The 11866-nt window shown below is 38.6% G+C and overlaps 1 protein-coding gene across 1 annotated transcript; it reads right to left on the bottom strand.

Annotated features, from left to right (window-relative positions):
* Positions 1–2338: 2338 nt before the first annotated feature.
* Positions 2339–11289, bottom strand: fbxo9 (F-box protein 9). The gene is made up of 13 exons (XM_085428298.1): positions 11125–11289; positions 10300–10371; positions 9200–9331; positions 9045–9102; positions 8784–8883; positions 6784–6914; positions 6580–6694; positions 6308–6426; positions 5212–5302; positions 3998–4093; positions 3818–3911; positions 2869–3023; positions 2339–2781 (listed from the first exon to the last, which is right to left on the bottom strand). The coding sequence occupies exons 1-13, from the start codon at positions 11125–11127 to the stop codon at positions 2673–2675; spliced, it is 1275 nt and encodes a 424-aa protein (XP_085284424.1). The 5' UTR covers positions 11128–11289; the 3' UTR covers positions 2339–2672.
* Between the last annotated feature and the right edge of the window lie 577 nt (positions 11290–11866).

Genomic DNA, 11866 nt, shown 5'->3' with positions numbered 1-11866 from the left:
TGGTGTACAGTCAAGAGGACATCCTCGACTTTCTAGTGATGCCACATTTGTAGGGATTTGATAGACAACATAGACTTTATTTTCAAAGTCATAAGCATTGCAGTTTCCACATTTTATAGCAAGAAAGGATGTTAAATTATTCATTTTTAATAATGTTTTGATTGATAATCTTTTTTTCTTCTCAGTGTGAGATTCCTAAATTCAGTTTAGTTCAGAATAGTAATTTTAACCTTTTCAAAATAAAACTTGTATTCGGTGTTCTATTGTGCATTATGGATAAAAACCAATGTGTAAGCTAGGCCTCTAAAGTTTTTTGGTATTACTGTGTGTAGGAGAATTTGGACTTTTTGTGGATTTCTTTCAAACACAATGCTTAATTATCTTTAAAAAAATCTAGATATCAAAATGATTTTTTATGATTCTCAGGAGATTATCAATTTCTATGTCTCTCTGTCTGTGCTCGCTCACTGTGGATTTAATCAGGATGTTGTGACCAAATGTCTGACCTCAGAAAGCAGACATGAGGCCAGAGTGAGGGGGTCACACCCTGCACAGCTTTCTCACTTACACATGAAACTATTCCAACTAGCTCTTTGGGAGCTTTGTCTTACAAAGTTTTTATTTAATGGTGTGGGGACAGAAAAAAAGTCTCTTCCCCTCTGTTACAGAGGTCAGTCAGCGTCGTTTCGACTCAGTCTACACAGTATATGTTGAGACAATGACCCACCCTCACCCCAAAGTTTTTTCCATTTGCCCTGTTCTCCTCCTCACAAGCACTGCATGCAAACTTGATGCACTGGAGAGCCGTGAGTCACACTGAGGTCGCGTTTGGAGGACAGAGCCACTGTTTGTGAGCTTTAGTGGCGTATCTGCTGGCCAGCCACTATTCAAACAATGACTTACTCACTGATTTTTAGAGGCCACGGCCTGAGGACATCCAGAGGTCAGAGTACATTATTGACGTTTATAAAATCAGCAGTACAGTATGCAATGTTTAGATTCGCCCCCCCCCCCCACAGTCTCTCTAACATAAGCACAGGTAAAAACAAGGTTTGGTTATCAGATCTCCCGCTGCTCCATCAATAACAGAGTTATTATAGGTAACTGAAAGTAAACAAAAAAAACCCTGTAAAACTAGATGTAAAAAAAAAAAAAAGTAAACTGAAATACAAATAACAATTAGACCTCTGAAAAAATAAAACAAATCCTCTTTTAACTTGGAAAACCAACTAAAACAAAGTAAATGCATGTTTAGATTTAGTGTTTGGGGAAAAAAATACCTCATGAGGCTTTGATAGACATATTCATATTTTTTGCAATACATGTGCTGATTTATTTCTTTTTATCTTACCTTTGACATATTAAAGGCTAAAACTACGACTAAAACCAATGGAAATTAAACATTTTCAATAAATAAAAACTAAAGTAAAATTAACAAACTAATGTTGGAAAGTTAACTGAATGAAAAGCAAAAAGTCTGAAAGAAATGAAAACAAAAACTCCCTTTTAACAGGAAGAAAACTCCAGCAGAAACAGGCTCAGGGAGGAGCGCCCGGTTGGGATTAGGGGATGCAGACAGGGAAACCCACATTAATAGCAATAACTGTACATTTTTACACTGTTACATAAATGGTAAACAAACTCGAACATGTCATTGAAATGTAAACATGCAAACAGAGATATTTTAAAGACTTGTGAAACAGACAAACGTTCAAGTGGCCGTTCAGGTAATTTGCCTCAAACTAATTTCTCAAACTCTTGCTATGGGAAAATGATATTGTGTCCAGCATGAGTCAGAAACAATAACTGCTTACTGGTGTGGTTTTCTGGAGGTATTATTAGGCAATTTCCTCATTATCCTCCCACTGCTTTTCCCATAAATCAGTGCCGGCTAAATGACCAAACGATGGCTTCATCGCAGTGATTCAGGATTGCTGTAAAAGAAGCCGTTTATTGACCTTTTCCTTCAGTTTACTGTGAACCACCAAAAAACTGGCAACAGCAAACAATTTAAATATTTACTTGCCATTTTCATAGAGTTTTAGATCAGCCACCAGCTCTAGTAAAGCTACAAATGATTTCAGACTAATCCAAACAACTTTCACATTTATTGTTTTTGGGTTTTTTTCCTGTAAATCCTGTTTGATCTGCTCAGTTCAGAGAAAATGTAATGTGTGGATTAAACCCACGTGTCCTCAAAGAGACAAATGATGTAGAAGCATGAAATTAAATCTGCAATGCTTTCTGTTGAACTCATGTTGTGTAATAGGTTTTCTATTGTAGGTTTTCTGTAATCTATCAATTTTGAGTAAAAGAAAGCCCCAACACAGCAGCGAGGCTGTTTTGTTCATCACTGTTTATTTGAGGAAGAAAGTGCACAACAAAACAAAAACAGTATGAACATTCATTGCTTGGAACAGGTGGGAAATTCTGCTAATTATTTTAGCTCTCAGCATATTACCACAATTTCTGAAATCAGAAAATAAGTATTTTTCTCTAAAGTGTACCTGAAAGAATGACATGCTTTCATTTAGAAAACGTGAGGGTTCAAACAGCAACACCATAAAGCAGCTGCAGCACAAATTAAAACAGGCTGAGAAGTACGTGAGTTTTTGATGCAACGATGACTCAATCTCTGCTGTGGTCTTCGTGAGATCATGTGCAGGGTCTGCTTAGAGAGGCTGCTCAGAGAAAGCAGTGTAACTCTTCACACGTGCAAAGAAGAAGGGTGTGTACATCCTGTCCAGGTCAAAAGTAGTAATGACCGTTTCCCCAGTCAACCTAAAAGCATAATCACGGTCAGGTTTAGAACAGAAATTGACATTTTTTCCCTTCTTGGTCACTTCTATTAGCAGTCCTGTGACTTACTTGTAAGTGATGTGGCAGGAATGGTGGATCCACACAAGCTTACTAAAACTCTGATGCCCCCCAGAGGACAGAGCCAGTCCCACGTGAAAGCTGTGTTCAGCCTCCGGAGCTGGGTTCCGCCTGCAGAACCGATTCCTTTGGAAGTCGGTCGCTTTCTGTCAACAGATGCGGTTTACAAGTTCAGACGTAATCCGACAGGTTAGGTGAAATATTATGGAAAACTGGAATTCACAGCAGATGCTCTCAGAGACATGGCACCTAAGAATGCCGAATATACTGTAAACCTGCCAGAAATGTGATAACTACAAAGCTGGCAATCAACCAGAAGAGATTAAGCCAAACTCACAGCTGAGATTCAGTTATTTCAGATTTTGTTTCTAACTGTATCCGTAACATAAATAAAGTGTTTTTTTCCCGGGCTCTGGGTGCTTCGAACAGAGGCATAGATTCTGTCAGCACCCGTGGGTCAATGCTGCAGTCTTTAGCACCCTCACACATTAGTAGAAGTATAACTTGTGTAGGGGGAAATCATTTTAGACCTAGTAAACTATAACAATACATTTAACAGTGTTGTGTTTATGTAATGCAATGTAATGTTATGCAGGAATGTTTTTGACAAGCACAACGCTGGTGCAGCCATGTACTGCACGCTAAATAACTTATTTGTGTTCGAGTAGAGGCCAATAAGAGGCCAACTTCTTCCATGAAAAGAAACAGACATGCTAACACACTGATGAATGAGGTACTAGGATTAAACTATGTAATTTTTTTCAAGGGGAAAATTCCCCAAATTGTGTAACTGCAACTGTATTTGCACTGTTTTAAACATGACTTTTTTTTAACCACTTCCATTTATTGAGGTTTCATTTACTCAATGAGCTGGCCTTATTATACATATATGGTTATCTATTCATCTCCCACCCCTCAAATGCCTCAAACATTTCCTTACCTCATCTTTTTTCTTGCAGACAACAGCAAAAACTTTGGTTTGATTGCCTGTCTCCTGTGAGAGACGGAAGTGACCGAGCAGAACTGAATCCATTCTGAGAAATGAAGCACAATTAAACAATTGTCAATCCTTTATACTCTCTATGGGTCCAGCTGAGTTTAGAGAAAAGATGAGGTGTACCTGGTGTTCCTGGTACGCAAACGGGGAACAACGGACAAAGGCTCCTCAGGGGTGGTCAGCATGATGACGTGGCCATCAGGGAAGAAGCGGAGGTACCTGAGGTAACAATGTCATCACCAGTGTTGGTCAAGTTACGTGAAAAAAGTAATCAGTAACTAATTACTGATTACTTCCCCCAAAAAGTAATCCCGTTACTTTACTGATTACTTACTTTCAAAAGTAATTAATTACTTAGTTACTTTTTAAAAACACGATTTACAACCTGAATAGGTGATAAAGCCATAGATCTTTCAGCCCAATTCTACTTTTTCTACATAATCAATCATACAAAATGTAACCAAATGGAAAAGCATCTTTTTAAAACTTGTTTTATTAGTTTTAATCTTTTAACTTTATGCATCAAGCAAAAATTTTATTATATGCAACATTCTCTGACTGGAAGAAATTAGTTTAACATTTAAACCTATTTTCTGCACATTCCAGCACATAAAATAAAATATTTTTTGTGTTTACACTCACTCTTTCAAATAGATGCAAGTAAAACACAGCAGAAAATAAATAAAGTCCTTTGGTCTAGCGGTCCTTTTGCTCTATTTTCACCTGTAAAGCAGGAGTAGGGTAGGCGGAGGTTTACCCTGGTGCAGGTGTGCCGCAGCGGTCAGTGGAAGAATCCGCGAGTTTCTCTGTGACTTTCCCATTACGTCGTAGCACACTTGGTGCTTGCTTGGAAGTTTAGGGGTTTTTTTCGCTGTAAAAATAAGTTTTCTTCCCACGCACGATGGACACTAATGTTTTTGTCACTTTTTATGGAATCAAATTCAAAGTAAGGTCGGTACTTCCACACTTTAAACGCTGCACGCTCATACTCTCTCCCGCACTCGATATATTATCCATTGTTGATCTGCACACAGCTGTTGTCACCAACGTCGCACTTGCTTACGTCACTGTCATGAGACATTCTTGCAAAAAAAAAAAAAAAAAAAAAAAAAAAAAAAAAAAAATCACGGTTTTAGTAACGCAGTGTTCCTACGGGAAAGTAACGGTAATCTAATTACCGTTTTTGCAATAGTAATCCCTTACTTTACTCGTTACTTGAAAAAAGTAATCGGATTACAGTAACGCGTTACTGCCCATCTCTGGTCGTCACTGTCAAAAATGTCATCTGTGGTTTCGTTACAACTCACAATAAATAAAGACTACACTCAAATATTTACCTGTAGTATTCAACATGGTGCCAAGCCCTGTAAAATCCATCCAGTGATTCCTCTCCTTGGCGAATGTACGATGTTTTGCTGATATACACACCTGTGGAAAGAAAATGAATCATCCAGTAATTCGTTTACATTGAATATGGCAGCAATAACTTCTAAAAGCATCAGCAAAAAACAACACTAGTGGCTGGTAATTTGAGGCATTTAGCTCTCAACTGTTGTTAGCTGCATGTAACAATCATCTAAAAGTTTGCAGCATAAAGAAGTATTACACCCGTAACATTATTCCTGCGGTCTTTTTATGTACTGAAACTCAGTACCCTTCCAGCAGCTGCCTCACACTGCAGGGGGCAACAGTGAACTGCAAGTTAAGAGCAGGTATGCAAACGTGGGTGGCAAACTTTCATGAAGTCCTTATACCTAGAGACCAGTTGGCGACACAAATATGAATTTCCCACCAAATGAAATTAGTCACAAAGAAATTTCTGCCCCAAAAACCTCCTTTCGTTTGCTTCGGGTCACTAGCAGATTCCCCATAGTTTACATGGAAGACACAGACTCGTCTGCAAACACTGTACAGTTACACTCCATGATGTAGTGAAAAAACATTCCCCTTCACAGTAAAACTTGGGTTTTACCACTGTAACCACACGTTTAAAAATCTGAAATTTTTATTTTGAAGGTGAATGATCTCCACCGAGTAGCTGACATATGCTTGCAGATCAGCCTCCATGCAAACTACTGAAGATTGCAATCACGAGGTGGTTTTCGACAGCACCATATTTCTCTGTGACAAATTTCAAGTTAGCAATTGCTAGCAACTGCTCTTTTCCCTCTTCAACAGTGGTTGGGAGATGGTCGCTGCCAGGTCTCTAGGCCAACGTGATTTGAAATAAACTGCTATAAAAAAATTAAAAAAAACATTACGTGGAAAATTTTACTTGATAAGCACGCTTGTGGTATCTGTCTTGATAAAAAAAAAAAAAATTTCTATGACACTCTAGCTCTTAAATCATTTTGTATCTGTTACAAAACAGTACCTTTGGTATTTTCCTGCACTAATGTGGGTTTAGAAACCTGAGGTGTCAGTAGTAATTACCATCAAAACGGACTCTGGGCCTTTGCAGGAACATCTCCCTCCAAGATGTGAAGGGTACAAGTTTAGTGCACTTCCGTCCCCAAACTCTTAAACAAGCCAAGCGCCAAATCTCAGGGTCTCTGGAGAGAGAATGAAAGCGAAACAAAAAATTAAGAGCTCACAGCACCATGAGATCCTTTATTGCCTGATATAAAATTGGCAATTTTGTCAAAAGCTGAGCTTGCTGACAAATAATTTGTCATCCAGCTGATTTCTTTGAAAGCGAGGCTGACCTTGCACAAATGTAAAACCCACGGCAAACCAAAGACAGCTGCTCCAGAGCGCGCATGTCCAGATCGCTTGATACAACCCACCGAAATATGTACATCAGGATTTCCCGTGGCAAAGCTGCAATCAAAAAAAGAAAAGAATGATAATGGCTATGTGTTTATTATGACTCGAGAGGTTTACAATGAAATTACATTAGAGTTTTTTACCTGAAATGTGCACCTGAGTCATTTCAACCTCAGGAGTGCAGATCTTTGGAAATGAGCCTTCCACAGATAGCTGCTGCTCGAAGTAGGCAAGTAGATCCTCGATCTCCCCATCAGCATCACTATCCTCCATGCTGCAAAAAAGAAAAATAAACACAGTATGCTCAGTTTAAGAAATTAGACTATGCACTGCTCTCATACAAGCCAGCACACTATATTATTCACCTACCAAACTAAAGCAAAGAAAGAAAAGTTGCTTTTGTTGTTGTTGTAAATGGGGCAGCTTAAGTTTTAATCCAGCTGAGTGATCCTCCTCACACCCTCATTATAAGTTCAGCCTAGGGCTGCTCGATTATGGCAAAAATGATAATCACAATTATTTTCACTGAAATTGAGATCTCGATTATTTGACGATATTTATTTAACCCTTTAAGACCTACCATAGAACCAAGTCCGCCAGAGCTTTTTTTTTTTTTTTTTTTTTTTTTTTTTTTACATGCTGTAGTGCCATTTTTGGGAGCATTTCAAGTTGCTATACATCAATACAACTGTTATAGCCCATATTTTAATAATATGTATGCATTAAGTCCATAGTAATTACATTAATTACAAAAAAGTGCAATAAACTACAAAAAAATTGAAAATCGTTGTTTTTTTTTAACATATATTTCTACTTGGGGAAATTTAAGAGGCTTATCCCTCAAAACTTTAAATACAAAAAAGTTGCAAAAAATAGTTTAGAAGAACAGGAAATTTATTTTGAGTGTCTTCATAGTTTTATTTTGGGGATATAGCAATTTTTATATACTGCAGGGAAAACAAAAAACAATCCTATGATGCAAATTTGCAAAGAAAACAGCATGTGCATCAAAATAAACTATTTCCAGCAGTGCAATTCGAGTTCTAAGCATCCCAGAAACTATTCAGAAAAGTCAAACATGACTTATAAAAACACCAGTATAGGCTTTTAAGGCCTACAAGTAAAAAACTACATTTTCCGCGAAAATGACGTCACTTCCGGTTTCGGACAGGAAATGGCGGACATACGATAGCTCGCGTTGACGTCTTTTTCATTGTGGGAAGTGTTACGAACAGCTGTTTCTGGAATATTATGTTTTTGTTCCTGCAAGCGCTTTTTATGCAATTTTTGCAAAGCTTTATGTGGAAGGAAACCGTGACCGAGGACAAGCTGATGGCATAAGATATAAGTACAACTCCTCCGGTTTCATATGCAAAACAAATTATTGCGCTAGCTTACGCAGTTCCGGTTCTACAGGGATTTAAAGGGTTAACAATAACAATGTATTGAATAATGACTTTAAAAAATAATATAAAATAGTGTGCAAATACTGATAACAGGGCAAATGTTTGCAATATAAAAAATAAATGAAAAATGTAAACATCTATGTTTAGTGAACTTTGCAGTGTTGCTCTGTGGTGCAGCTATGACACCGTAGCAAAGTTTACACACTATGTCTACTTGATCCACGACAAGTAGAACCCATAATGTTTCCACACCACTGAAGTTTTTTTTTTTTTTTTACCTCTCTTTTCAACCAACGGCAGTCACTCTCCTCCCCAAGTAACTTCTGCTTAGCTTTCCGAGCTTCCCTTGGGTCTTCTTACCGGTAATTGTTGTGGCACGTGTTCGAAATGCAGAGAGGTGCGCTCGATTTGCCACACGGAGCAGCGCGAGAGTAAAGCACGAGGGAGGGGCTAATAATCGGCTCAGTCATTTTTAATGATCGTTGAAAGCCCAGATCGTAATCGTGATTAAAATTCGATTGAGCAGCCGTAGTTCAGCCTTTATACTACTAGTATAATTTCAATAATAATTAATATAGCAGCTCTCTGTTTAGCATCTTAATTACCTCACAGGGGAAAATGATCCCCGAAAAGAAAGCGATTTGCATAAGACTATAATTTTAGAACAACTTAATGTCTGAAAACATGCTGTCACAAAATAGACCTGCGGTAAGATTAAACAAAATAAAGTAGCTTACTAGTTCCCTCCACCTCTGTCTGCATCAGGAGGACGGCTGTAGTTGATTTTAAACTCAATGTCAGGAACAAGCTGCATAGCCATGCGATAAAATTTGATAGCTGCAAGTAAAAACATCAGATTAGACATGAGAAACAAATCAAACAACCTCAGAGAAATTACAGAACTAAATGGACGGCGGGTAAGGATAAAGAGTTGTTAACTTCTAAAGAGTTATTTTTATTTGTGGTAAAGTGCCATCTGTATCCTATGTAGCGCATACCTTCATAGACAGCTCCATTCTGCTCCTCCTGAGCAGCTCTCAAGAACAGCTCTGTGGCCTGAGGGAAGGTGACTCTCGTCAGTCATTTAACAGCTGATAATAATCGACAACACATGCAAGCTTACAGCTAGAAAAAAAATAATTCCCCAACTTGCCTTTTCCTCTCTAGCAATTTCTTGAGCCTTCCTCAGACCTTTGGCTTGGAGCAGTCGGTTGCTCGTTCCACTCGCTCCAGAGCTCGGTTTGAGCTCAGACATCCACTGAGCTCTGAACACATTGAGCTCCAGCTGGAATTCGATTACAACATTAATAGAGTGAGTGCCAAAGAAAGGTTTCAGCTTATCCATGCTTAGTTGAACTTTAACACTGCTGTTATAGCCTATTTGGTTTACAAATAGGCTATAACAGGCTATAATCGTTGCAAACAAACAAAATTAAGTCCTCCTCGTCTTTCATTGTACCTGCCTAACATATGAGAATTAATTTGGCTGCCATGTTTTGCATACAGCGCAGGTTTTGCCACTTTAAACAAATAAGTACATGAGGGGATAACATATCTTATCTTTGGCCAAAAGAAATGTTTTTGTTAGTGATTTCAGTGCTAGCTCGAAGGATACACTGATGCACAGTACAGGTTCGCTTTTAGGAATATTGTAGTTTTCTTGACCTTTATGCATTAATGACACTGCAGTTTTTGTTTTATTTTCAGAAGATAAGTTAGATGTACTGCTCCAGGCTCTGGGGAGGCCCTAGCCCTGACTGATAGCATAGTGTGTTTTTCTCTGCAGGTATGTTTTTACTACATTGGTAGTGTGTTTGGGATCATTGTTATGCTGAAAAATGAAGCTGTTGACAATCAGAAGCTTTATAGATGGTTTTGCATGATGGATCAAAATAACAGCACCTCCACCATGTTATATAGACGGCAGCAGACACCCACTGTTGTACCACTCTCCTGGCTTCAACTGTACATATTGATGACAATTTAAAAGAAGAATTTCAAATTAGACCCATCACTCCATCAGACCTGCTGTCACTGATTGTCAGTGCAAGTTTTGTGTAATCTGACACATCTCAGTCTTTTCTCCCTGTGTCCCCTCAAGAATGTCTTCTTACCACGCTTACCTTCCACTAACACCACTGTGTGCTTTTATGACTAAATAAATAAATTGCAAGAAAATGTGGCTCCTTGGAAGTAAAATTTAATGAAGCACAGCCCTAGAGTGTTGCACAAACCATAATTTATGCTGCTCACCTGAAGATCTGGATCATCTGAACTTTCATCTTCATCCTCTACTGTACTTTCAATATCTGCATTTTCGTCAGCCTGCACACGAAACCGAAGTTATAATTTAAAAAAATTAATTTACGGTTAACTATTTATATAAAAAACTGATTATCAGACATCCTGTATATAGCAGTCAATAAGGTGATAAATTTAGAGACTAGAATGGCAAGCCTCATGTAACCAAACTTAATAAACATAAACATTAATATATGCATTTAGCTCACTTTGGGTTGAAGTTAATTACACTGCTACTCCCTAAACAAAATCGATTTAAAATGCATATGAAATACGTAATAAACAACAATATTGTAAGTACACGTTGCTTTATATGCATTGCACACCGTTTTTTGTTGACAGTTTGATGCTCCTTGTTATTACAGCACACTTCCCTGTTCATGTTGCGGTAAATAAGTTTCATTTTTCTTTAACATACAAACTGTCAAAGTGGTCAAACTTGTTGCAAAAAATAGAAACTATAAAGTTCTGCTGTGGGCCTGATTTAGAAGCAACTCAGGTAACACAACCATATTTAGCTTAACAGTCTGCGATGCTAACCTCGGTGTATAATACTGTGAATTAATCTGCATATCGTTGATTTGAGGGTCTTGCATCTAAATGTAGGCGCCAAGTGTTGTAAATCAACTACTTTCGTAACTAGTTAGTAAACTAGTTAGCTTACAGCTCGGCTGAGCTGCAGGTAGCATTAAAAGAAGCCAGGTGACGTTAGCTACATTAGCTCGCTAGCTCGCTAACACTTTTCGCTGCATAACTGCCAAAAACACGGTGACCCACCATGACAACCTGGCCAGTAAGTCTCCTTGTTATCTTCACAGGCGGTCAGTATTACCGTTTACAGTTCACGGTCGGAGAAACGGACAACACAACGGACATATTTACGAGCTCGCAGGAACGCAGCCATTTCGCTGAGTAGCCCGGAGCCTCAGTGGCACAGGAAGTCAGGAGGCGCTGTGAGACTCGAGAAGCGCCCTGTGTCACTCCGGCTCTTCAATATCAGCTGAAAAATAAACATCCCTGTGTGGGGCAGCGACTAGCAGCTGTCATTTATGAGTGGCCTGTATGTGTGTGTTATATTATAACAACAACTGTCTTTAGTGACCAAATTGTTGGCATGTTAATTACGGGACATTAAATACTCTGACAGGTGCACCTGTTCCACTGCTGGTGGAACCAGCCAATCACATGGCACATTTAAGCATGATCAAGATGACCCACTGAAGCTAAACCTGAGCATCAGAATGAGGAAGAAAGGTTATTTAAGTGGCTTTGAATGTAGCATGGTTGTTGATTAAAACTAGATTCCAATTAACCACTCATCACAACCGCAGAAGAGCATCTCTGAATGCACAACATGTGGAACCTTGAAGCAGATGGGCTGCAGCAGCAGAAGACCACACTAAATGCAACTCCCATCAGCTAAGGGGAAATAGAGGCTACAGTTTGCACAGGGTAACCATAATTGGATGATAGAAGATTGGAAAAATGCTGTCTAGTCTGATGAGTCTTGAATTCTGCT

The sequence above is a fragment of the Rhamphochromis longiceps genome, linkage group LG13 (genome assembly GCF_057381845.1).
Source record: "Rhamphochromis longiceps isolate RC_006_pf linkage group LG13, R_longiceps_female_GT1.1, whole genome shotgun sequence".
Classification (NCBI taxonomy): domain Eukaryota; kingdom Metazoa; phylum Chordata; class Actinopteri; order Cichliformes; family Cichlidae; genus Rhamphochromis; species Rhamphochromis longiceps.
The sequence above is the reverse complement of the archived record's forward strand: the minus strand, read 5'-3'. Positions and strand labels throughout refer to the sequence as shown.